General features: G+C 45.4%; 3 protein-coding genes across 6 annotated transcripts in view; 2 read left to right on the forward strand and 1 right to left on the reverse strand.

The window, feature by feature from the left end:
* Positions 1-384: 384 nt before the first annotated feature.
* LOC117252159 (uncharacterized) lies at positions 385-11,522 on the forward strand. The gene is made up of 2 exons (XM_033618867.2): positions 385-643; positions 4,856-11,522. Exons 1-2 carry the CDS (start codon positions 490-492, stop codon positions 5,749-5,751), a joined length of 1,050 nt encoding a protein of 349 aa, XP_033474758.1. The 5' UTR covers positions 385-489; the 3' UTR covers positions 5,752-11,522.
* Positions 11,523-15,213: 3,691 nt separating this feature from the next.
* Positions 15,214-21,446, forward strand: brd3os (BRD3 opposite strand). The gene is made up of 2 exons (XM_078171127.1): positions 15,214-15,836; positions 18,525-21,446. Exon 2 carries the CDS (start codon positions 18,583-18,585, stop codon positions 19,018-19,020), a length of 438 nt encoding a protein of 145 aa, XP_078027253.1. The 5' UTR covers positions 15,214-15,836; positions 18,525-18,582; the 3' UTR covers positions 19,021-21,446.
* Positions 20,319-25,799, reverse strand: part of brd3b (bromodomain containing 3b) — a 29,647-nt gene continuing 24,166 nt past the window's right edge. For all 4 annotated transcript variants that reach the window (XM_033618857.2, XM_033618856.2, XM_078171126.1 and 1 more), the window contains exon 12: positions 20,319-25,689. In XM_033618857.2, coding sequence (XP_033474748.1) covers positions 25,571-25,689 — 119 coding nt within the window. In that variant the 3' untranslated portion in view covers positions 20,319-25,570. The remainder of the gene's footprint in view (positions 25,690-25,799) is intronic.

Raw genomic sequence — 25,799 nt, forward strand, 5'->3', positions numbered from 1 at the left:
TCTGTCCTCCGCCCCTGTTCAGCTCAGCCATCATTTGCTCCTGGTTTCCTCCTCCAGACCTCCTCCAGACCTCCTCCCAGCCTGATCTGAACTCTTGTGACTAATTCCCTCTTTAACGTCTCAAACACACTCTGAACATCTCTCTGAGAGACATCTCCACTGACTCACTAACAACAGTATGATGTCATTATTCAGCAGCATTATTTATTTATTGTTTTTCACTTTAATTACATTTAGCGAACAGGTTTTAAACTCAGCACCGTGACATACACTGTGGGAATTTCACCTTAAAATAATCGGCAGACTTTTTCCTCTGATGACGTCAAACAGTTAAAGCGGAACGAAAAGCTGCCGCTGTCGGACCTCTGACGGTGTGACACCACCGGAAGTAAACAATAGAAGAGCTGGTAGCGTTAGCGTCATCTGTGATCGGTTATTACCGCGAGTCTCAGCGCTGATAATCAGATCAGATCTGATCAGACCATCATCATGTCCTCTGTAGAGTATCTGAGGGAGTTTGTGTCCGAGCGGCTGACTGCTGCCGCCGAGGAGATCTTCAGGGTCTTTAAGAGCACCATCATGGAGTATGAGGAGGAGATCCACCGTCAGAGGAGGCTGCTGGACAACATCTGGAAACCTACAGGCGAGTCTGACCTGTATTTAAGTAACATCTGGAAACCTACAGGCGAGTCTGACCTGTATTTAAGTAACATCTGGAAACCTACAGGTGAGTCTGACCTGTATTTAAGTAACATCTGGAAACCTACAGGCGAGTCTGACCTGTATTTAAGTAACATCTGGAAACCTACAGGTGAGTCTGACCTGTATTTAAGTAACATCTGGAAACCTACAGGTGAGTCTGACCTGTATTTAAACTACATCTGGAAACCTACAGGTGAGTCTGACCTGTATTTAAGTAACATCTGGAAACCTACAGGTGAGTCTGACCTGTATTTAAGTAACATCTGGAAACCTACAGGTGAGTCTGACCTGTATTTAAGTAACATCTGGAAACCTACAGGCGAGTCTGACCTGTATTTAAACTACATCTGGAAACCTACAGGTGAGTCTGACCTGTATTTAAGTAACATCTGGAAACCTACAGGCGAGTCTGACCTGTATTTAAGTAACATCTGGAAACCTACAGGTGAGTCTGACCTGTATTTAAACTACATCTGGAAACCTACAGGTGAGTCTGACCTGTATTTAAACTACATCTGGAAACCTACAGGCGAGTCTGACCTGTATTTAAGTAACATCTGGAAACCTACAGGTGAGTCTGACCTGTATTTAAACTACATCTGGAAACCTACAGGTGAGTCTGACCTGTATTTAAGTAACATCTGGAAACCTACAGGTGAGTCTGACCTGTATTTAAGTAACATCTGGAAACCTACAGGTGAGTCTGACCTGTATTTAAACTACATCTGGAAACCTACAGGTGAGTCTGACCTGTATTTAAGTAACATCTGGAAACCTACAGGTGAGTCTGACCTGTATTTAAGTAACATCTGGAAACCTACAGGCGAGTCTGACCTGTATTTAAACTACATCTGGAAACCTACAGGCGAGTCTGACCTGTATTTAAGTAACATCTGGAAACCTACAGGCGAGTCTGACCTGTATTTAAACTACATCTGGAAACCTACAGGTGAGTCTGACCTGTATTTAAGTAACATCTGGAAACCTACAGGTGAGTCTGACCTGTATTTAAACTACATCTGGAAACCTACAGGTGAGTCTGACCTGTATTTAAACTACATCTGGAAACCTACAGGCGAGTCTGACCTGTATTTAAGTAACATCTGGAAACCTACAGGTGAGTCTGACCTGTATTTAAACTACATCTGGAAACCTACAGGTGAGTCTGACCTGTATTTAAGTAACATCTGGAAACCTACAGGTGAGTCTGACCTGTATTTAAACTACATCTGGAAACCTACAGGTGAGTCTGACCTGTATTTAAGTAACATCTGGAAACCTACAGGTGAGTCTGACCTGTATTTAAGTAACATCTGGAAACCTACAGGCGAGTCTGACCTGTATTTAAACTACATCTGGAAACCTACAGGCGAGTCTGACCTGTATTTAAGTAACATCTGGAAACCTACAGGCGAGTCTGACCTGTATTTAAACTACATCTGGAAACCTACAGGTGAGTCTGACCTGTATTTAAACTACATCTGGAAACCTACAGGCGAGTCTGAACTGTATTTAAACTACATCTGGGAACCTACAGGCGAGTCTGACCTGTATTTAAGTAACATCTGGAAACCTACAGGCGAGTCTGACCTGTATTTAAACTACATCTGGAAACCTACAGGCGAGTCTGACCTGTATTTAAACTACATCTGGAAACCTACAGGCGAGTCTGACCTGTATTTAAGTAACATCTGGAAACCTACAGGTGAGTCTGACCTGTATTTAAGTAACATCTGGAAACCTACAGGCGAGTCTGACCTGTATTTAAGTAACATCTGGAAACCTACAGGCGAGTCTGACCTGTATTTAAACTACATCTGGAAACCTACAGGCGAGTCTGACCTGTATTTAAACTACATCTGGAAACCTACAGGCGAGTCTGACCTGTATTTAAACTATATCTGGAAACCTACAGGCGAGTCTGACCTGTATTTAAACTACATCTGGAAACCTACAGGTGAGTCTGACCTGTATTTAAGTAACATCTGGGAACCTACAGGCGAGTCTGACCTGTATTTAAACTACATCTGGAAACCTACAGGCGAGTCTGACCTGTATTTAAGTAACATCTGGAAACCTACAGGCGAGTCTGACCTGTATTTAAGTAACATCTGGAAACCTACAGGCGAGTCTGACCTGTATTTAAGTAACATCTGGAAACCTACAGGCGAGTCTGACCTGTATTTAAACTACATCTGGAAACCTACAGGTGAGTCTGACCTGTATATAAACTACATCTGGAAACCTACAGGCGAGTCTGACCTGTATTTAAGTAACATCTGGAAACCTACAGGTGAGTCTGACCTGTATTTAAACTACATCTGGAAACCTACAGGCGAGTCTGACCTGTATTTAAACTACATCTGGAAACCTACAGGCGAGTCTGACCTGTATTTAAACTACATCTGGAAACCTACAGGCGAGTCTGACCTGTATTTAAGTAACATCTGGAAACCTACAGGTGAGTCTGACCTGTATTTAAACTACATCTGGAAACCTACAGGCGAGTCTGACCTGTATTTAAACTACATCTGGAAACCTACAGGCGAGTCTGACCTGTATTTAAGTAACATCTGGAAACCTACAGGCGAGTCTGACCTGTATTTAAACTACATCTGGAAACCTACAGGTGAGTCTGACCTGTATTTAAACTACATCTGGAAACCTACAGGCGAGTCTGACCTGTATTTAAACTACATCTGGGAACCTACAGGCGAGTCTGACCTGTATTTAAACTACATCTGGAAACCTACAGGCGAGTCTGACCTGTATTTAAGTAACATCTGGAAACCTACAGGCGAGTCTGACCTGTATTTAAACTACATCTGGAAACCTACAGGCGAGTCTGACCTGTATTTAAACTACATCTGGAAACCTACAGGCGAGTCTGACCTGTATTTAAGTAACATCTGGAAACCTACAGGCGAGTCTGACCTGTATTTAAGTAACATCTGGGAACCTACAGGCGAGTCTGACCTGTATTTAAACTACATCTGGAAACCTACAGGCGAGTCTGACCTGTATTTAAGTAACATCTGGAAACCTACAGGCGAGTCTGACCTGTATTTAAGTAACATCTGGAAACCTACAGGCGAGTCTGACCTGTATTTAAGTAACATCTGGAAACCTACAGGCGAGTCTGACCTGTATTTAAACTACATCTGGAAACCTACAGGTGAGTCTGACCTGTATTTAAACTACATCTGGAAACCTACAGGCGAGTCTGACCTGTATTTAAGTAACATCTGGAAACCTACAGGTGAGTCTGACCTGTATTTAAACTACATCTGGAAACCTACAGGCGAGTCTGACCTGTATTTAAACTACATCTGGAAACCTACAGGCGAGTCTGACCTGTATTTAAACTACATCTGGAAACCTACAGGCGAGTCTGACCTGTATTTAAACTACATCTGGAAACCTACAGGCGAGTCTGACCTGTATTTAAGTAACATCTGGAAACCTACAGGTGAGTCTGACCTGTATTTAAACTACATCTGGAAACCTACAGGCGAGTCTGACCTGTATTTAAACTACATCTGGAAACCTACAGGTGAGTCTGACCTGTATTTAAACTACATCTGGAAACAAAATCATGGTAATAAAGTCCTGACGTGCTCAGATGAGTACTTTCTATTTAACGGCATTTTAGTTTGTTATTTTTGCTAGAATTGGTCAAATTTGTTGCCGTATCAGTCGACAGATAATCATACCAGTTTCAACCAAAAATTTTGATCAGCTTTTGTCCACTTTTGTCTCGGGATCAGCTGCAGACTGACTCGGCAGAGATGGCGGCCATCTTGTTTTTCCGTGGATGACGACGATGAGTACGAGTACGAGTACAGTGTAATGTGGTCTCATTACCACTAGATGGCACAGAAAGCGTCCACAGACGAGGACAAAGATCTGAGCAAAGCAGAATGAAGTATAAGGTGCAGCAGACACTAAATGTGATGTCCTCATGAGGACACAGGGTCTCAGAACATTAATGAAGCACCAGAGACGTCTCAAACGCTGGACGTCATCAGTCACATGGTTGTCCTCCTTTAATACAACCTGACACAGTGATGAAACACAAGTATCATCCGTCTCCATTAAACACGTCCATCGTCATACATGTCTAACATGTCTTTTTTTTGTTGTGTCCCCTCAGAGCTCCCACAGCAGAGTGTCTGTAAGGAGGAGGAGGAGGTTCAGGAGAGGAGCTCCACTGTGGACCAGGAGGACCCCGAGCCTCCACACATCAAAGAGGAACAGGAGGAGCTGTGTAAGGAGGAGCTGGTCCTGAAGCAGGAGACAGATGCGTTTATATGGAACCCTTCATACGAGGACAGCGAGCATGACGAGGATCAGACGGTGACCTTCAGTCCTGATGAGACGGCAGAGGACGAGTCTGGAGGACACATCCCCAGTATTAGCTTTGTGTTAACAGATCCAAACAGAGAGCAGCAGCTCCGTCCCCACAGCTCCCATCAGCCTGAGAGACAGAGGCACACAGGAGGCGGGGACGGAGACGCGGGGTCAACCAGAGACGCAGATGCACAACCAAAGACTCAACATCACATCAACCAAAGTCACAGCAACAACATGGCCAACATGTCGGGGACATACCACCACACAGGGAAGAAGTCCTTCAGGTGTGACACCTGTGGGAAGGACTATAAGTACAGGTCCCTGCTGCAGAGACACCTGAGGACACACACAGGTGAGAAGCCATTCACCTGTAAGATCTGCGGGAAAGGTTTAAAGAGCAGCACGACACTGACCGTCCACATGAGGACGCACACCGGAGAGAAGCCGTACGTCTGTAAGATCTGCGGGAAGAGATTCTGTGATGTGTCGGCGCTCATCGTCCACATGAGGATCCACACAGGTGAGAAGCCATACACCTGTAACACCTGTGGGAGGGCCTTCAGACTGGGCGGTGACCTGACCGTCCACATGAGGACGCACACAGGCGAGAAGCCATATGTTTGCAAGATCTGCGGGAAGAGATACGTCGGCGCATCCAATCTGGCGAGACACATAAGATCACACACGGACAAGTAGTGTCATCAACACATCAGCTGGTTCACACACACAGAGGTCACACAGGTGAGGAGACACACCTGAGACACCTGTGGAACAAAGTTTGACTCAAGTCTGATTCATGAAGAAGAAAAAACACCTGAGGAACACCTGACAGGACGAACACCGAGCTGACGCTGCTGCAGAGGCGAGCTCACCTGAAGGACACACTTCACAGCAGAGAGGTGGACTCAAGTCACATGACTGAGTCACATGACTGGACTCGAGTCACATGACTGAGTCACATGACTGGACTCAAGTCAGATTCAAGTCACAAGTTTGGTGACTTTAATAATGATAAACTTTATTCATAGAGCACGTTTCATAAAGAGATGCAGCTCAAAGTGCTTCACAGTAAAGATGCAAAACAAACGCAACTAGAGTTACTGCCCCTTGGTTGTATGACTCCGCCCACCTCAAACGAGACGATAATAAAGTCCTGACATCCTCAGACGAGACAATAGTAAAGTCCTGACGTCCTCAAACGAGTGGATAGTAAAGTCCTGACGTCCTCAAACGAGTGGATAGTAAAGTCCTGACGTCCTCAGATGAGTGGATAGTAAAGTCCTGACGTCCTCAGACGAGACGATAGTAAAGTCTCGATGTCCTCAGATGAGTGGATAGTAAAGTCCCAACGTCCTCAGATGAGACAATAGTAAAGTCTTGACGTCCTCAAACGAGACGATAGTAAAGTCCTGACATCCTCAGACAAGAGGGTAGTAAAGTCTTGACGTCCTCAGACGAGAGGATAGTAAAGTCCCGAAGTCCTCAGACGAGACGATAGTAAAGTCTTGACGTCCTCAGACGAGACGATAGTAAAGTCCTGACGTCCTCAGACGAGACGATAGTGAAGTCCTGACGTCCTCAAACAAGTGGATAGTAAAGTCCTGACGTCCTCAAACGAGACGATAGTAAAGTCCTAATGTCCTCAAACGAGTGGATAGTAAAGTCCTAATGTCCTCAAACGAGTGGATAGTAAAGTCCTGACGTCCTCAAACGAGTGGATAGTAAAGTCCTGACGTCCTCAGACGAGAGGATAGTAAAGTCCTAATGTCCTCAAACGAGTGGATAGTAAAGTCCTGACGTCCTCAGACGAGAGGATAGTAAAGTCCCGAAGTCCTCAGACGAGACGATAGTAAAGTCTTGACGTCCTCAGACGAGACGATAGTAAAGTCCTGACGTCCTCAGACGAGACGATAGTGAAGTCCTGACGTCCTCAAACGAGTGGATAGTAAAGTCCTGACGTCCTCAAACGAGTGGATAATAAAGTCCTAATGTCCTCAAACGAGACGACAGTAAAGTCCTAATGTCCTCAAACGAGTGGATAGTAAAGTCCTGACGTCCTCAAACGAGTGGATAGTAAAGTCCTGACGTCCTCAGACGAGTGGATAGTAAAGTCCTGACGTCCTCAGACGAGAGGACAGTCAAGTCCTGACGTCCTCAAACGAGACGATAGTAAAGTCCTAATGTCCTCAAACGAGTGGATAGTAAAGTCCTGACGTCCACAGACGAGAGGATAGTAAAGTCCTGATGTCCTCAAACGAGCCGATAGTAAAGTCCTAATGTCCTCAAACGAGTGGATAGTAAAGTCCTGACGTCCTCAAACGAGTGGATAGTAAAGTCCTAATGTCCTCAAACGAGTGGATAGTAAAGTCCTGACGTCCTCAGACGAGAGGACAGTCAAGTCCTGACGTCCTCAAACGAGACGATAGTAAAGTCCTAATGTCCTCAAACGAGTGGATAGTAAAGTCCTGACGTCCACAGACGAGAGGATAGTAAAGTCCTGATGTCCTCAAACGAGCCGATAGTAAAGTCCTGACGTCCTCAGACGAGAGGACAGTAAAGTCCTGACGTCCTCAAACGAGACGATAGTAAAGTCCTAATGTCCTCAAACGAGTGGATAGTAAAGTCCTGACGTCCACAGACGAGAGGATAGTAAAGTCCTGATGTCCTCAAACGAGCCGATAGTAAAGTCCTAATGTCCTCAAACGAGTGGATAGTAAAGTCCTGATGTCCTCAAACGAGTGGATAGTAAAGTCCTGACGTCCTCAAACGAGTGGATAGTAAAGTCCTAATGTTCTCAAACAAGTGGATAGTAAAGTCCCGACGTCCTCAGACGAGACGATAGTTAAGTCCTAACGTCCTCAAACGAGACGATAGTAAAGTCCTAATGTCCTCAAACGAGTGGATAGTAAAGTCCTGACGTCCTCAAACAAGACGATAGTAAAGTCCTAATGTCCTCAAACGAGTGGATAGTAAAGTCCCGACGTCCTCAGACGAGACGATAGTTAAGTCCTGACGTCCTCAAACGAGTGGATAGTAAAGTCCTGACGTCCTCAAACGAGACGATAGTAAAGTCCTAATGTCCTCAAACGAGTGGATAGTAAAGTCCCGATGTCCTCAGACGAGAAGATAGTTAAGTCCTGACGTCCTCAAATGAGTGGATAGTAAAGTCCTGACGTCCTCAGACGAGACGATAGTAAAGTCCCGACATCCTCAGACGAGATGATAGTAAAGTCTTGACGTCCTCAGACGAGAGGATAGTAAAGTCCCGAAGTCCTCAGACGAGACGATAGTAAAGTCTTGACGTCCTCAGACGAGACGATAGTAAAGTCTTGACCTCCTCAAACGAGACAATAGTAAAGTCCCGAAGTCCTCAGACGAGACGATAGTAAAGTCTTGACGTCCTCAGACGAGACGATAGTAAAGTCTTGACATCCTCAAATGAGACGATAGTAAAGTCCTGACGTCCTCAGACGAGACGATAGTAAAGTCCTGACGTCCTCAAACGAGTGAATAGTAAAGTCTTGACGTCCTCAAACGAGACGATAGTAAAGTCCCGAAGTCCTCAGACGAGACCATAGTAAAGTCTTGACATCCTCAAACGAGATGATAGTAAAGTCTTGACGTCCTCAAACGAGACGATAGTAAAGTCCTGACGTCCTCAAACAAGTGGATAGTAAAGTCCTGACGTCCTCAAACGAGTGGATAGTAAAGTCCTGACGTCCTCAAACGAATGGATAGTAAAGTCCTGACGTCCTCAGACGAGACGATAGTAAAGTCCCGACGTCCTCAAACGAATGGATAGTAAAGTCCTGACGTCCTCAGACGAGACGATAGTAAAGTCCCGACTTCCTCAGACAAGAAGATAGTAAAGTCCCGACGTCCTCAAACGAATGGATAGTAAAGTCCTGACGTCCTCAGACGAGACGATAGTAAAGTCCCGACTTCCTCAGACGAGACGATAGTAAAGTCCCGACGTCCTCAAACGAGTGGATAGTAAAGTCCTGACGTCCTCAGACGAGACGATAGTAAAGTCCTGACGTCCTCAAACGAGTACTTTCTAACTAACACCGTTTTAGTTCATTACTTTGCTAAAATTGGTCAAATTTGTTGGCAAGAAATTGTCAAATTACAGATAAAAAAAACCCGAATACAACCGTAACACGTGATCAGGTTTTGTCCATTTCTGCCTCGGGATTGGCTGCAGACTGACTCGGCAGAGATGGCGGCCATCTTGTTTTTCCATGGATCAGTGTAATGTGGTTTTGCTGCCACTAGATGGCACAAAAAGAGTCCACGGACGAGGACAACAGGCATTAAGCAGATTGAAGTATAAGGAGCAGAGGACACTAAATGTGATGTCCTCATGTGAGGACGCAGGGTCACATTTGAAGACATTCCCTCATGGTGTTGTTGACATACTATGTTCACGAGAAAGGCGCGCATGGACCGACAACCTAAAAACATAATGTCTGCGGCCACAGGTATCTGTGATGCGGAGACGTGAAAAGGACGATAAGATGAGACAATAAAAAGACAGTTGATGATAAACAAAATAATAAAGTGAAGGTAGAGAGATCAGACACCAGTCAGAGCAGGAAATATTGTAGAATTAATATAAAAAAATTAAAAGAAAGACATTGATTAAAAGTCAGACGGCATAAAAAGGTTTAATAACATTCAGTTTTGTAGCATCGTTTACAAAAAGCTGCTCCGCCTTTTTTCGTGTGTATAAATGTGTGTATTTCAAACCCATCATTCAGCAGATCTGAGAGCTGCCAAATGATGATTGGACGACAGAGTCTGTGACATCAGCTGGTCCCAAACCTTTAAACTTTAAACACAAGTCAGAGAGCGTTAACATGTGCTCTCAGAGACACACGGAGCCGGCGAGACGCAGCTGGAACCAGGTCATATGTTCTGTCTTCATTGTTTGTTATGCTGAAATGTTTCATGTTTGGACAGACGGTATAAAGAAATAATCTCGTGTTTAAAATAAACGTTTTTCTGCATCTTTACAGGAACGGACCTGCTGATGTTTCTGACGTGGTAAAACGCTTCTCAGTCACGTCTTTATGTGTGAAATCAAATTTAAATCTGAATTTAAACTCAATTTGAAAAAAAATCAAGACTTCGAACCTGACTCGAACTTTAACCCCAGTGACTCGTGACTTCACCTGGACCTCAGCCTTTTGACTTGAAAACACCTGATAACGTATTTCCAAATTGTTACACAATTCAAATTAATTTCCCTTCACTTCCTGAATTACTAATGTTAATGTTAAATTTTTCCATTCAGTCGACACTTAATGATCCATTTTGTTTGAGCCAATCTGACATCATCCAATCAGGTTGCAGGACAGAACCATGAGAAACTAACGCCACGTTACTGAGCGCCAGCAAGAAAAAATGAAGGATCATTTCAGTCATGTATGAAAACTATGTTATGGGAAAAAACAAAACAAACTGCAGTGCATAAAATATCAAACATCACAGACGGAGACGCAACAACTTCCAACTTTGTTAGACGTGAAGATAAACAGAGAACAGCAGGTGGAGGCTAATAATAACAAAGTTAACAAGCTAATGCTAAGCTAATGTTAGCTTCAGCTTCAATTCAGTTAAATTCAACAGAACTTTATTTATCCCAAAGGAAATTCTCGTGCATATTACAGTAACAACAATAAACATTATTGTTATAAAACAATAAACAAGTTAAATATCTGTCAAAATATTCAATATATAGATAAATAGATAGATAGATAGATAAAGTGTTTAAGGAGCAAAAAGCAAAAACCAGTGTCTGATAGAGAAACAACAGAAGAAGTAAAAGAGTTACTAAAGATGAACTGAAATGGTGGAAAGAGATGAACTGCAGTTGTCATGGTGATATTGAACATGATGCAGTTCATCCTGTCACAGTGCTGCTGATGGAGGTGAGTGGTGACGTAGCTCAGCAACATTTTAACACGTAAATTCAAAGTTTAAAAAACATTTACAATCGTTGCACATTTAATATATATTTACAGGTCACAGTGATAAACTGGGTTTAATGTATCAGTGATATAAAGGTTATCATACTGTGTACATTTGATTATCTATGATGTTAAAAAACAACTGACGGAGAGTCTCAACTTTGAGTGTTTTTAAAGAGACTTTTTATATGAACGTCCATGAACCAAAACAAAGTGTGACGAAAGGCTGCAGCTCAACTCTCAACTTGATTTTACTTTTTACACAAACTTTAATTTGAAAAATGTTTCAGTTACACTAATAAAATGTTTGTTGAACCAACAATAACTTTGTGTTCTCACTCCTGTAAAGCTTCAGTCTGACTGATGGTGAGGACGAATCATCTGTGACAGTTATCTGTCTGTCCCTCTGTCTGTCCCTCTGTCTGTCCTTTTGTCTGTCCCTCTGTCTGTCCCTCTGTCTGTCTCTCTATCTGTCCCTCTGTCTGTCCCTTTGTCTGTCCCTCTGTCTGTCCCTCTGTCTGTCCCTTTGTCTGTCCCTCTGTCTGTCCCTCTGTCTGTCCCTTTGTCTGTCCCTTTGTCTGTCCTTTTGTCTGTCCCTCTATCTGTCCCTTTGTCTGTCCTTTTGTCTGTCCCTCTGTCTGTCCCTCTGTCTGTCCCTCTATCTGTCCCTTTGTCTGTCCTTTTGTCTGTCCCTTTGTCTGTCCCTCTGTCTGTCCCTCTGTCTGTCCCTCTATCTGTCCCTTTGTCTGTCCTTTTGTCTGTCCCTTTGTCTGTCCCTCTGTCTGTCCCTCTATCTGTCCCTTTGTCTGTCCTTTTGTCTGTCCCTCTGTCTGTCCCTCTGTCTGTCCCTCTGTCTGTCTCTCTATCTGTCTCTCTATCTGTCCCTTTGTCTGTCCCTCTATCTGTCCCTCTGTCTGTCCTTCTGTCTGTCCCTCTGTCTGTCCCTCTGTCTGTCCCTTTGTCTGTCCCTCTGTCTGTCCCTCTGTCTGTCTCTCTATCTGTCCCTTTGTCTGTCCCTTTGTCTGTCCTTCTGTCTGTCCCTCTGTCTGTCCCTCTGTCTGTCCCTCTATCTGTCCCTTTGTCTGTCCCTCTATCTGTCCCTCTGTCTGTCCCTTTGTCTGTCCCTCTGTCTGTCCCTTTGTCTGTCCCTCTATCTGTCCCTCTGTCTGTCCCTTTGTCTGTCCCTCTATCTGTCCCTCTGTCTGTCCCTTTGTCTGTCCCTTTGTCTGTCCCTCTGTCTGTCCCTCTATCTGTCCCTCTGTCTGTCCCTTTGTCTGTCCCTCTATCTGTCCCTCTGTCTGTCCCTTTGTCTGTCCCTCTATCTGTCCCTCTGTCTGTCCCTTTGTCTGTCCCTCTATCTGTCCCTCTGTCTGTCCTTCTGTCTGTCCCTCTGTCTGTCCCTCTGTCTGTCCCTTTGTCTGTCCCTCTGTCTGTCTCTCTATCTGTCCCTTTGTCTGTCCCTTTGTCTGTCCCTCTATCTGTCCCTCTGTCTGTCCCTCTGTCTGTCCCTTTGTCTGTCCTTCTGTCTGTCCCTTTGTCTGTCCCTCTGTCTGTCCCTCTATCTGTCCCTCTGTCTGTCCCTCTGTCTGTCCCTTTGTCTGTCCCTCTATCTGTCCCTCTGTCTGTCCCTCTGTCTGTCCCTCTATCTGTCCCTCTGTCTGTCCCTTTGTCTGTCCTTCTGTCTGTCCCTCTGTCTGTCCCTTTGTCTGTCCCTCTATCTGTCCCTCTGTCTGTCCCTTTGTCTGTCCTTCTGTCTGTCCCTCTGTCTGTCCCTCTGTCTGTCTCTCTATCTGTCCCTTTGTCTGTCCCTTTGTCTGTCCTTCTGTCTGTCCCTCTGTCTGTCCCTTTGTCTGTCCCTCTGTCTGTCCCTTTGTCTGTCCCTCTGTCTGTCCCTCTGTCTGTCCCTTTGTCTGTCCCTCTGTCTGTCCCTCTGTCTGTCCCTCTATCTGTCCCTTTGTCTGTCCCTCTATCTGTCCCTCTGTCTGTCCCTTTGTCTGTTCCTCTGTCTGTCCCTCTATCTGTCCCTTTGTCTGTCCCTCTATCTGTCCCTCTGTCTGTCTCTCTATCTGTCTCTCTATCTGTCCCTTTGTCTGTCCCTCTATCTGTCCCTCTGTCTGTCCTTCTGTCTGTCCCTCTGTCTGTCCCTCTGTCTGTCCCTTTGTCTGTCCCTCTATCTGTCCCTCTGTCTGTCCCTTTGTCTGTCCCTCTGTCTGTCCCTTTGTCTGTCCCTCTATCTGTCCCTCTGTCTGTCCCTTTGTCTGTCCCTCTATCTGTCCCTCTGTCTGTCCCTTTGTCTGTCCCTCTATCTGTCCCTCTGTCTGTCCCTTTGTCTGTCCCTCTATCTGTCCCTCTGTCTGTCCCTTTGTCTGTCCCTCTATCTGTCCCTCTGTCTGTCCCTTTGTCTGTCCCTCTATCTGTCCCTCTGTCTGTCCTTCTGTCTGTCCCTCTGTCTGTCCCTCTGTCTGTCCCTTTGTCTGTCCCTCTGTCTGTCTCTCTATCTGTCCCTTTGTCTGTCCCTTTGTCTGTCCCTCTATCTGTCCCTCTGTCTGTCCCTCTGTCTGTCCCTTTGTCTGTCCTTCTGTCTGTCCCTTTGTCTGTCCCTCTGTCTGTCCCTCTATCTGTCCCTCTGTCTGTCCCTCTGTCTGTCCTTCTGTCTGTCCCTCTGTCTGTCCCTTTGTCTGTCCCTCTGTCTGTCTCTCTATCTGTCCCTTTGTCTGTCCCTTTGTCTGTCCCTCTGTCTGTCCCTCTGTCTGTCCCTTTGTCTGTCCCTCTATCTGTCCCTCTATCTGTCCCTCTGTCTGTCCCTTTGTCTGTCCTTCTGTCTGTCCCTCGGTCTGTCCCTTTGTCTGTCCCTCTATCTGTCCCTCTGTCTGTCCCTTTGTCTGTCCTTCTGTCTGTCCCTCTGTCTGTCCCTCTGTCTGTCTCTCTATCTGTCCCTTTGTCTGTCCCTTTGTCTGTCCTTCTGTCTGTCCCTCTGTCTGTCCCTTTGTCTGTCCCTCTGTCTGTCCCTTTGTCTGTCCCTCTGTCTGTCCCTCTGTCTGTCCCTCTATCTGTCCCTTTGTCTGTCCCTCTATCTGTCCCTCTGTCTGTCCCTTTGTCTGTTCCTCTGTCTGTCCCTCTGTCCCTTTGTCTGTCCCTCTATCTGTCCCTCTGTCTGTCCCTTTGTCTGTCCCTCTGTCTGTCCCTTTGTCTGTCCCTCTATCTGTCCCTCTGTCTGTCCCTTTGTCTGTTCCTCTGTCTGTCCCTCTGTCCCTTTGTCTGTCCCTCTATCTGTCCCTCTGTCTGTCCCTTTGTCTGTCCTTCTGTCTGTCCCTCTGTCTGTCCTTCTGTCTGTCCCTTTGTCTGTCCCTTTGTCTGTCCCTTTGTCTGTCCTTCTGTCTGTCCCTCTGTCCCTTTGTCTGTCCCTCTATCTGTCCCTCTGTCTGTCCCTTTGTCTGTCCTTCTGTCTGTCCCTCTGTCTGTCCTTCTGTCTGTCCCTTTGTCTGTCCCTTTGTCTGTCCTTCTGTCTGTCCCTCTGTCTGTCCTTCTGTCTGTCCCTCTGTCTGTCCCTTTGTCTGTCCCTTTGTCTGTCCCTGTCTGTCCCTTTGTCTGTCCCTCTATCTGTCCCTCTGTCTGTCCCTTTGTCTGTCCCTCTGTCTGTCCCTCTATCTGTCCCTCTGTCTGTCCCTTTGTCTGTCCCTCTATCTGTCCCTCTGTCTGTCCCTCTATCTGTCCCTCTGTCTGTCCCTTTGTCTGTCCCTCTGTCTGTCCCTCTGTCTGTCCCTCTGTCTGTCCCTCTATCTGTCCCTCTGTCTGTCCCTTTGTCTGTCCCTCTATCTGTCCCTCTGTCTGTCCCTCTGTCTGTCCCTTTGTCTGTCCCTCTGTCTGTCCCTCTGTCTGTCCCTTTGTCTGTCCCTCTGTCTGTCCCTCTGTCTGTCCCTTTGTCTGTCCCTCTGTCTGTCCCTTTGTCTGTCCCTCTATCTGTCCCTCTGTCTGTCCCTTTGTCTGTCCCTCTGTCTGTCCCTCTGTCTGTCCCTTTGTCTGTCCCTCTGTCTGTCCCTCTGTCTGTCCCTTTGTCTGTCCCTTTGTCTGTCCCTCTATCTGTCCCTCTGTCTGTCCCTTTGTCTGTCCCTCTGTCTGTCCCTCTGTCTTGTCCTGTCTTAATCTCTAAAGACAGATTCTTTAATTTATATAAATAAAGGAAGGGAAAAAAAACATCCTATTTTTTTTTTAACCAATGGATTTCTGGTCTGTGTTGGAGTGTGTGTGTGTGTGTGTGTGTGTGTGTGTGTGTGTGTGTGTGTCACTCCTGTATGAGTCTCTATGGAAACACAGTGTGACTGTACGTGCTGATATAAACACACTGCAGCAAGAGGAGGAGGAGGAACCTCTGTTTCTGTGTTCCTACCCGGACCCTGTTTGCAGACACACCGTTGCCATTGGATGCAGCAGCAGCTTCTCTGCGGTAACTCCGGTGCTAATGATGCTAACAGCAGCTAACCTGTCAAACAAGAGACAACAAACGTCACAGTTTATATTCTGACGCGTTAACACTCGGTTGTAGTGACGTCACCACATCGGTAAACTGTAGCTAGGTACGAGGGTTTTTTAAATCTAGCAGGAGCTAACGGTAGCTAGCAGCAGGATTAGCTGTGTCAGCAGTCTGGGCATTTAGTTAGCTGACCGGCGGCTAACAGCTGTTAGCTCCTCTGTGTATGTGAACGGAGATTCTCCGGTTGTTTTACAGACTCGGTGAATGTACGGGAGCCGACAGGGACACCGGAGGAGGAGGTCAGCACCGGAGGAACCAGCCGGTACTAAAGTTCAACTGTGAGTGTGTTTACTGTCTACACAGCACTGAGTTAAACCAGCTCACCTGAACGTCTCACCAGCCTCGCCTCAACATCAAACTCTGGTTTTCCTTATCTTATCTTATCTTATCTTATCTTAAACATTAAACCACCCCCATATTCAGGAGCCAGCTGCACAAAACATTTAACAGTTACCTCCTTAAAGTTTGTTACTTAAGGCTTAATTTGTCCTTACCTGAGGGACTTACTCAAAAGTGTTGCACAGAATGCTTTCAAAGGTTTCCTTAAAAATGTTAAGGCAGTAGAATTCAACAGTTTCCATGGCAACCATTTGTTTGCTTGCAGTAGTGATATCTAAGGTGTTTGTGCAACAGTTAAGCTAACTTTAAGGAATTCCTTACTTATAAGACTGAAGATGCAGAAAAATTGGTCCACGCTTTTGTTACCTCTAGGCTGGATTACTGTAACTCTCTATTATCAGGTAGCTCTAGTAAGTCCTTAAAAACTCTCCAGCTAATTCAGAATGCAGCAGCACGTGTACTAACAGGAACTAAGAAACAAGATCATATTTCTCCTGTTTTAGCTTCTCTGCACTGGCTCCCTGTAAAATCCAGAATTGAATTTAAAATCCTACTGTTAACTTATAAAGCTCTAAATGGTCAAGCTCCGTCATATCTTAGAGAGCTCATAGTGCCATATTATCCCACCAGAACACTGCGCTCTGAGAACGCAGGGTTACTCGTGGTCCCTAAAGTCTCCAAAAGCAGATCAGGAGCCAGAGCCTTCAGCTATCAGGCTCCTCTCCTGTGGAATCATCTTCCTGTTACGGTCCGGGAGGCAGACACCGTCTCCACATTTAAGACTAGACTTAAGACTTTCCTCTTTGATAAAGCTTATAGTTAGGGCTGGCTCAGGCTTGCCCTGTACCAGCCCCTGGCGGGCATAAGCTCCTCCTGGATAGTATAGTTAAATAGTTAATACATACTTTCAACATATTGTACCACAGTAGCCAGAACTATAACTATAATATTATTACTTTTATTAATGTTGTTGTAACCTACTGTCATTACCTGCATCTCTCTCTCTCTCTCTCTCTCTGTCTCTCTCTCTCTGTCTCATTGTGTCATATGGATTACTGTTAATTTATTATGCTGATCTGTTCTGTACGACATCTATTGCACGTCTGTCCGTCCTGGAAGAGGGATCCCTCCTCAGTTGCTCTTCCTGAGGTTTCTACCATTTTTTCCCCGTTAAAGGGTTTTTTGGGGAGTTTTTCCTGATCAGCTGTGAGGGTCATAAGGACAGAGGGATGTCGTATGCTGTAAAGCCCTGTGAGGCAAATTGTGATTTGTGATATTGGGCTTTATAAATAAAATTGATTGATTGATTGAAAACAGTTTTGTAACTCAAAGGAATTCCTAAATGATAAAACTACGATAAGTAGAAAACCAGTTTAAAGGGATAGTGCACCCAAAAATGAAAATTCAGCCATTATCTCCTCACCCATATGCCGAGGGAGGCTCAGGTGAAGTTTCAGAGTCCTCACATCACTTGCAGAGATCGGCGAGTGGAGCAGCTAGCACACCTAATGGCTGACGGCGCCCCAGACTAACGTCCAAGAACACAAAATTGAATCCACAAAATATCTCCATACTGCTCATCCATAGTGATCCAAGTGTCCTGAAGCCCCGAAATAAAAAGTTGTTTGGAAAAACGTCATATGAACTCTGTTTTTAGCCTCACTGTAGCCTGTAGCTCTGACTGCCTCTCTGTGCTCTGCGCTCACGTGTGCGCGCCTGTGCGAGACCAGCGAAAGCATGAGCTTTGTTCACTCGTGTTTACATCACATGACACGTGCACTGCAGGGGGAGACAACGTAACCACAGAGCTAAAAGATAATTTGCACTACGGTCTTTTAGCAAAGGACAGCCCAACATGTCTGAAGACTTTGAAATTGAGGAGGAACAGCATTTCTTTGTTGAGCCGTATTTGTTTGAGCCCGAGTATACGGACGTGGAACTCAGGCTACTGGACGAAGCAGCCGCCGCAGCTCATGAGCCTGACCCTCAGCCAGCCGCAGAATACCGGAGTCGAGCACTGGAAACCTGGTGGTGTAGTTGTTTCAAATGCAAAGCAATGCCAACGGATGAGGAAAGTCTTTGCTGCTCAGACTGGGAATTGGCGATGCCTGCACTTGAGAATCTGGACATCAGTACTGACGAGACTGCTGCTCTTCAGAGACCGTGCATCACCGATCACCCTGAGCACACACACGTGAGCGCGGTGCCCAGAGAGGCAGTCAGAGCTACAGGCTACAGTGAGGCTAAAAACAGAGTTCATATGACGTTTCTCCAAACAACTTTTTATGTCGCGGCTGCAGCACACTTGGATCACTATGGACGAGCAGTATGGAGATATTTTGTGGATTCAATTTTGTGTTCTTGGACGTTAGTCTGGGGCGCCGTCTACCATTAGGTGTGCTAGCTGCTCCGCTCGCCGATCTCTGCAAGTGATGTGAGGACTCTAAAACTTCACCTGAGCCTCCCTCGGCATATGGGTGAGTAGATAATGGCTGAATTTACATTTTTGGGTGCACTATCCCTTTAAGTAAAAACGCTGTATTAAAGTGTTCCTTAAATAAACTAAGTGTGTTTATAAAGAGAACATGAGCATGAACTGATCGTCTCACCTGCCTTTGTTCCGTCAGGTTCTGCTGAAGGATCAGACCTGGACATGGACCTTGACCTGGACCTGAGCCGGTCCTCATGGGGCCGGGCCGTTCTGCTCCTGGACATTTCTCCTGTCTCCATGACGACACCTCCAACATGTCCGACTGTGATCCAGCTGCTGTAGAGGAGCAGACGGCTGCAGAGGAAGCTCCTGGTCCTCCCAGTCCTCCTGGATCTCCTGATCCCCCTGGTCCCCCTGGTCCCCCTGCCCCTCCTGGTTCTCCCAGTCTCGGTCGCCCCCCCCTGGCAGAGAAGGCCCTGTCAGAGGCCTTCGCCCGGCTGCGGTACCAGGACACGTCTCTGCTGATCTGGCAGCAGCAGCAACAGGATCTGCAGGTGGCGCCGCCCTCCACCTACCTGAGCCGCAGCCAGTCGGCCTGGTACAGCAGCTACGGGAACCAGGCCGTCCTGATCCGGGACAAGAGGGGCCTGGAGGACGCAGAGGGACGCTCCAGGATCTGCAGCCTCATGTAGACTCATGTCTCATGTTTTACACTTCCTGTCCAAGGCAGGAACATCACGCCGTTACGATCTCGATCACAGACTGTGGAGACAGTCGTTGCGCGTCTAATCTGCCATTGAAGGAAGTGACAGCACCAAGTCAGTGTCTGTGTGAAAGGGACAGTCGACAGGATGGGACCATGGACAGGACAGGTGGGACGTTTGGACGATGTGTTCTGTGGGCGACCTACCGCAGGACATTTAAAAAGCAGCAGTTAGCAGTTAGCGGCTAACTCAGAGAAGAAGAACAGCAGCTGAAAATGGCCACAAATAATGAAAAGGGACTTCATAGCAGCTCTGTAGCGCCACCGGTGTGTGACCTTACTGTCATGTGACATGTCGCTCATCTCCGCATCATTTCCTGTAACGAACTACATCGTCTGCACTTTAAATGAACTGAATCCTTTTTATGTTTCTGTGAACAGTTTTAATCTCTGAAATTATTTTCATCTTTCATGGTTTCATTTCATTTTTCATAAGAACAACGACAGATCAGAGCACAACATTTTTATTTTTTTATTTTCTGTTACTCTGATATTTATTTCTGATGTATTGATTATTGGAGATTTTATTCTCTGTATGGTCCATGTTGAAATGTTTGCTGGTAGATGAGTTAAATAACTGGAATTATACCAGATGATCAGCCGATGATGTCATGTTGTTTGAGATGATCGTCAGACGACATCTGTGTGAGTCTAACTTTCCTGAGCTTCAGTTTCACATCAAATTTCAAACCTTTACTTGGAAATTGAGTTAGTAAACCCATTAGTTAAACCATTGCACAAAACACCTTAAGCTTTTCCTTAAGTCCAGGACAGTTTTCTCCCTATTTGGGGCTTATACCTAAGAAATCCCTTAAACTTAGTTAAACTGTTGCACAAAAGATCTTAAGTGTCAGAAGCGTATGAGTCCACATGGAAACTAACATCTTTCTCAATGCAATAAATGCCTTAATGGTTTCCTTAACCAAGGAAACACTTTTAAGGGATTCTCTTCAACACCTTTAAGTAAGTCCCTTAGCTAAGGGAAAATTAAGCCTTACATGTCACACTAAAATATACTAAATAATAATAAAATATACTACAAAAACTACAAAGGTATTGGCTGGTTGTAATCTGACATCCTCACTGCTGGATGTCATTAAATCCCCTTATGTCTGACACACTGTTCCTTTAAGTCTGTTTAAGGTCTTTTTTCGGTGAGCGGTTGGCGTCAGTGTCCAGACAGAAACATTTAGTATGTGTGTGAATGAGAGTCGACTCGGCGTCAGCTTCAGTTTACGTGTTTATTTATGAAAACAAAGGAACTCAGAAAATAAGGATCCCATATCAGTAATTACATCAAATAATTCACTTGTTGGTTTTTCGTCGGTTCGTCCTCTCTGCGTCTCTGCGTGTCTCTGTCTCTCCGTGAGTCTCTACTCTATCGAGCGGAGTTGGATCTAAACCTCAGACAGCTACTATACAGCTACTATACAGTGCTCAAACATACGGAAGAAAAAACGTACGGCCGGAGTGCATGCAAATACATAAAATCACTTTTTTCCTTTTTCTTATTAAAATACAAAAATTAACTATCAGCATCAAAGCTCGACCATCAACTAAAAACAAACAGAGGAGGGTTACTGTGGCAACCGGCTGTCTTGCTGTCCATCTGTCTGTCCGTCACGTTGGGAGGAAGTCTGTGTGTGTGTGTGTGTGTGTGTGTGTGTGTGTGGTCACTTATCTATCAGTTATTGATCCATCTGTAAAATGTCCAAAATAAAGCCTGTTTAAGTCTCAACAAGATTCGTCAACCCGACAACAGAAAGCACAAATGAATTCCCACCATAACTGAACATCTCCATGACAACCAAGAAACTCCGCCCACTGATGCAGGCCATGAAAAGCATCAGATTCAGTTTGAAATGAGACGAAAAACAAAATCAGAACGATCTTTGAAAAGTGTAAAAACAGAAATGAGTCATCAGAACTATCGGATTAAAAATCAATTAATATTTTTTCATCATCAGTTAAAAGTTCGTCCGTGTGGCTGTGAAGCTGCTGAACTGAAATTAAACCACTGATCAATAATCAATATCTTCAACCACTCAGAGGCTCTGAGTTCACAGACAGGTGGGGTTTCGACCAATCACAGAGGAGGAGGCAGAACTGACAGGTGACGACCCAAAAACCACCAGCTGTGTCTGTATCCATGACGACAAGTCAGCATGACGCTGGTCCAGTGTCATCGAAACAGAGGTCAAAGGTCAAACAGACAGACAGACAGACAGACAGATCGACAGGTAAGCTGTGGGTGTGAGAGTCACATGATTCAATCTGATTGGTTTGTCCTGATCGATCCGATCAGCAGAAACACGACAAGGTCAGAAGAGAAAAAGGAAGTGGCGCCCCTCTCCCGCCTGCTGTCTCACCGTGCTGCGTTCAGAACATGATGGAAAATTGGAAATTCTATCTTTCTGTTAGAGAAGACTTTTCTGTGATGAGCGTCCAGCATCACAGCCTTTAACCGACCAATCAGAGCAGAGCGTGATGAGTTAATGTTTGTCTGTGGAGCTGCGATGATTCGTCCAATAATCACTTCTTTGATTTATAGAAATTTAATCAGCGACTGTTTTTATAATTTGTATGTGTTCAAACAAAACGAGCCGTCTCCAGGAGCTGCTGCTGTCCTCGCTCCTACACTGGACAGATCTCATGCTGGTGGAACAAAACAAGACATTTGATGATGTCACTTTGGGCTCCAGTCACACGCCGTTCTCACAGAGCGCCGACGTTTTACAGTAACACAGAGTACGTTTCACAGTACGACGTTCTCAGGTGACAGGAAACACTATGACATCAGGGGTCTGACATCACCACGAGACGTCAGCTGCGTCCCAAACATAAGGACACTTCATTGCAGCTCAGTCAGGTGACCATGAGGCTGTGATGTCACCACGAACACGACATCAAAATAAAAATCTGATGCTGTGTTTAAAAGGTTTGAGCTGACGAGGCCGCCGCAGCCAATCACATCAAACTTTACTTAAAACTCTAAAATTAAACAGGAAGTTGAACAGGAAGTTCATCTCGCTGATTCAAACTGTTGATTTTTCTTCACGTTCACAAAAACTTTTTATGATCTGAGCAGAAAGAAAATAATTCGACGTCTGCGTCCTCGTGTGAGTTCGTCTTTATTTTGGACATTTTAAAGAGACAATAATCGATCCTAAAAATAATTGATGAAAAAATAAACAGCTGTTTTTCTCTCGCGGTTCATTGAAGGTGTTTGTTTTTTTTACACTCGCAGTTTCTTTTTTTGGAACTTTCCTTCCCAGCAGATTGTTTTTGGGTTTTTCTGTCGTTTTGACGTTTTTAACCTCTGACGTGAAACTGATCTGGACCCCTCCTCACATTTGGTTCAGTCTGAACTCTGACAGGAAGTATCCATGGTTTGGTGGCGGGGGGGGGGGGGGGGGGGGGGGGGGGGGGGGTTACAGTATGAGTGGTTTTGTTTTGACGGCAGCGGGGTGGTGGTGGCGGCAGTGGGGGGGTTGAACAGGACAGCGGTACAAAGACGTTTTTATATAGAGAACCTTATAAGACACAAACAAGTTTAGCACACAACCTGAAAAATTAAAACTGAAAAATAAAGGAAATGTAGTGTTAAAAAAAACAAACAAACAAAAAAAACAAAAACAGAAGTTTGTCTCGCTCTGCGCTGACAGAGCCGGCGCTGGTTGGTGGGGGGTGCCTGGGTCCGAGCCTGGTGACCCCACCCACCCCCCCCCATTGACCCCGGGGACAGACAGTAGGTGTGGGTGTGGCGTTCAGGACCAGCAGAGGACGGTTTGGTCTCAGAGGGTTTTCGGTTCTTCATGATTTACCTTAGAGCATAAATCAGCTGATTGATTCTAAATGATCTGACAGATTAACTGATAACTTCAAGATTAAAAAATAAAAACTTGTGATTCTAGTTTTAATTAAAAAAACTCCTGCAGAGACCTGAAACTTGTAGCAGAGAGAATCTAAAGTGATGACGATGTGTTGAGATCATTTAAATAAACCTGCGTCACATTCGAGAAACTGTCACCGACCGCAGCACCACTTTAAACTGGAGTGACATCACGGTTAAGATTGACTCGATGCGACCAGGTGTCGCACTCGGCAGCTGCCGCCGAGCGGAACTTAATGAAACCACATCAACACTATAAACAAGTGTCCAATCGCATCACATCACCTCACAGAGCTCCCCGTCCACACTGAATCCATCGAATAGCCACTTCTGTTACTTCACGTAAACACAACACGTAAACATCAGCTGTTTGATTCAGATCAGAGATGTGACCACTTCAACGATGGGTAAGTAGCCTACTGACGACCTTTCTACTCTGTAAGGCTACTTTTTAAAAACACATTTATAATGGGATTTTTGATGGAAATGACAAAATCACCAGCAGGAAACGTTAGCGAGGGTCATTTGGCAGAAACGTTCAGCTCCCTGTTGATCTGCCTCTGGTCAGCTCACACCTTCATCAGGTATTCTTACTAAAATAAGAAGACATCACATCGATAATTCATCCTAACTTCATCAACCAGCAGTTCCTCGTCCACTGTAAGCGAAAGATATAAATAGAAACACGCCATCTGAAAGTTCAGCTCACAAAGAGCGCTGCGTCACTCGTGGTTATTCAGGACGCCTCTTCTGTTGGATTCAAATCCAAAATGTTGTCATATTGGTGCAGTTTTAGTTTTCTTGCTACATCTCCTCTCACCACCCCAAAACACACGCCGCTCTGCCCCTCCCATCTCCTGAAATATAATCTCCTTCCTGCTGCAGACAGCGGCCTCGGCTCACAGCTGCTCAGACACTGGTGGCTCCATTTAGAAACATAATATTATTAACACAGTACATGTTGGATTTCGCGCCGTGACACTGTCGGCACAGGCCGATGATGTAGGCGACTTTTTCATTTGCCATAATGACAAACGTCAGTTTAGCTGGTCTGTATCAAATCTAACCAGTTTAAGCTCGGACACCAGAAATCGACCCAACTCTAACGATGATGCGTTCAATGCCTCCACAGTGAACCAATCGGCAGTTTGAACCACATTCTTGTGTCACTGCAACGTAACAACCTCCATCTTCTCACACCACACCTCCACACGACAGTCACGTTTACAACAGCAGCTGTTCGGAGTAGTTAACCCGAACTCTGCTGACCACCAGAGGAACCAGATCAGACCAGATCACGCCAGATCACTACAGGAAATATGATGCTTTAAGACATTTTGTCATCTATACAATAACGACTGGATTTTCCAGTCAAGACAAAAAGCTGCAGAACACTGCAGACCGACACCAGAACGAGGACCTGAACGCACCTTCAGTTTGTTCACATAAAGATAAGTGATAAACTGTGACCGGATCTTTACAAACACTCAAACGCACCACTACATGATGACGTCACTACGACACCACAGATCGTTCCTCAGCACCAAGTTTCAAGCCTCTGACAGCTGATTGGTGGTTTACAACGTGATTGGCTCCCACAATGCTCTGAACTTTGTCTCACAAAACCCAAAACTAATCAGTATCAGGTGATGACACAAAAAGTTTCCTGTTATAACATTTGTTTCACGTTTTCACAAAGGGTTTTCATGTTAAACTTGTTACAACAAGAAAAGCATCTTTTTTTATGAAAAAAAATTCTTGTAATGGGAAATTTTTTTTGTAAAATTTTATCACCTGATACTGATCAGCTGTTTTTTTTTTACTTGTGTGGCATCAACACATTTCCATTCGCAGGCGTTTCCACCCTGTAGACAAAAATCTGAGGAAACTCTTTGCAGGCGCTCTGCTTCCAATCAATCAATCAATCAATCAATCACTATCTGAAACCCTGATCAGAGTAAAACCCACTGAGATCGCCTCCTCCTTCTCCTCCTCCTCCTCCTCCCATGATTCTCTACAGATGCTTCTGGAATGTTTTCAGAGGTCAGGGGTCGCAGCCGGCCGTCCCAGAAGAGGAAGAAGAAGAAGAAAGCCTCCATGGCAACGATGCTCGAGCTTTCAGAGAAGATCAACACGACTCCCAGACAGACAGACAGACGGGCTGTCTGTCTCTCCTCCTCCTCCTCTTTCTTCTCTGACTGGAAGTTGTCACTGTCTTCCTCTCCTCCTCCTCCATCTGTCGGCATTCCTCCAGGAAAACAAAAACAAAAAAAAAAAAAAAACACACTAGGAGCTAAAAAACAGGTCAGCCTATTTACATACAGTCTCCACGTCTGGGCGTGTGTGTGTGTGGTTTATATGTATGTGTGTGTGTGTGTGTGTGTGTTGTAAGAAGTTCAGAGTGTGTATCTCTGTCTTTGTGTGTGAGTTTGTTCAGGATGGAAGTTTACATGGATGTGTGGGTGTAAGTGTGTATCTGTGTGTGTTAACTGTATAGACTGAGTTGTGTGTGTGTGTGTGTGTGTGGCGTGGATAAACCTCTGTGTGTGTAATCAGTGTGTGAATTCAGTAACGTGTGTGTGTGTGTTCAGTCTGTGTCAGAGGAGGAGGAGGTTCCTGTTGAGGAGCTGTCATCAGAGGAGGAAGAAGAGCTGCCACTCAAACGACTAGCTCCGCCTCCTGAGGCCCCGCCTCCAGCTGCCTTTTCTGCAGAGAGAAAGAAAGAAATCATGAACAGATGTACGTGTCACTGAGGATGTACGCAAGCAGTGTCCCGTATGTACCCGAGTAGTGTTGAGTAGTAGTATATATGTGGT

The sequence above is a fragment of the Epinephelus lanceolatus genome, chromosome 9 (genome assembly GCF_041903045.1).
Source record: "Epinephelus lanceolatus isolate andai-2023 chromosome 9, ASM4190304v1, whole genome shotgun sequence".
Classification (NCBI taxonomy): domain Eukaryota; kingdom Metazoa; phylum Chordata; class Actinopteri; order Perciformes; family Serranidae; genus Epinephelus; species Epinephelus lanceolatus.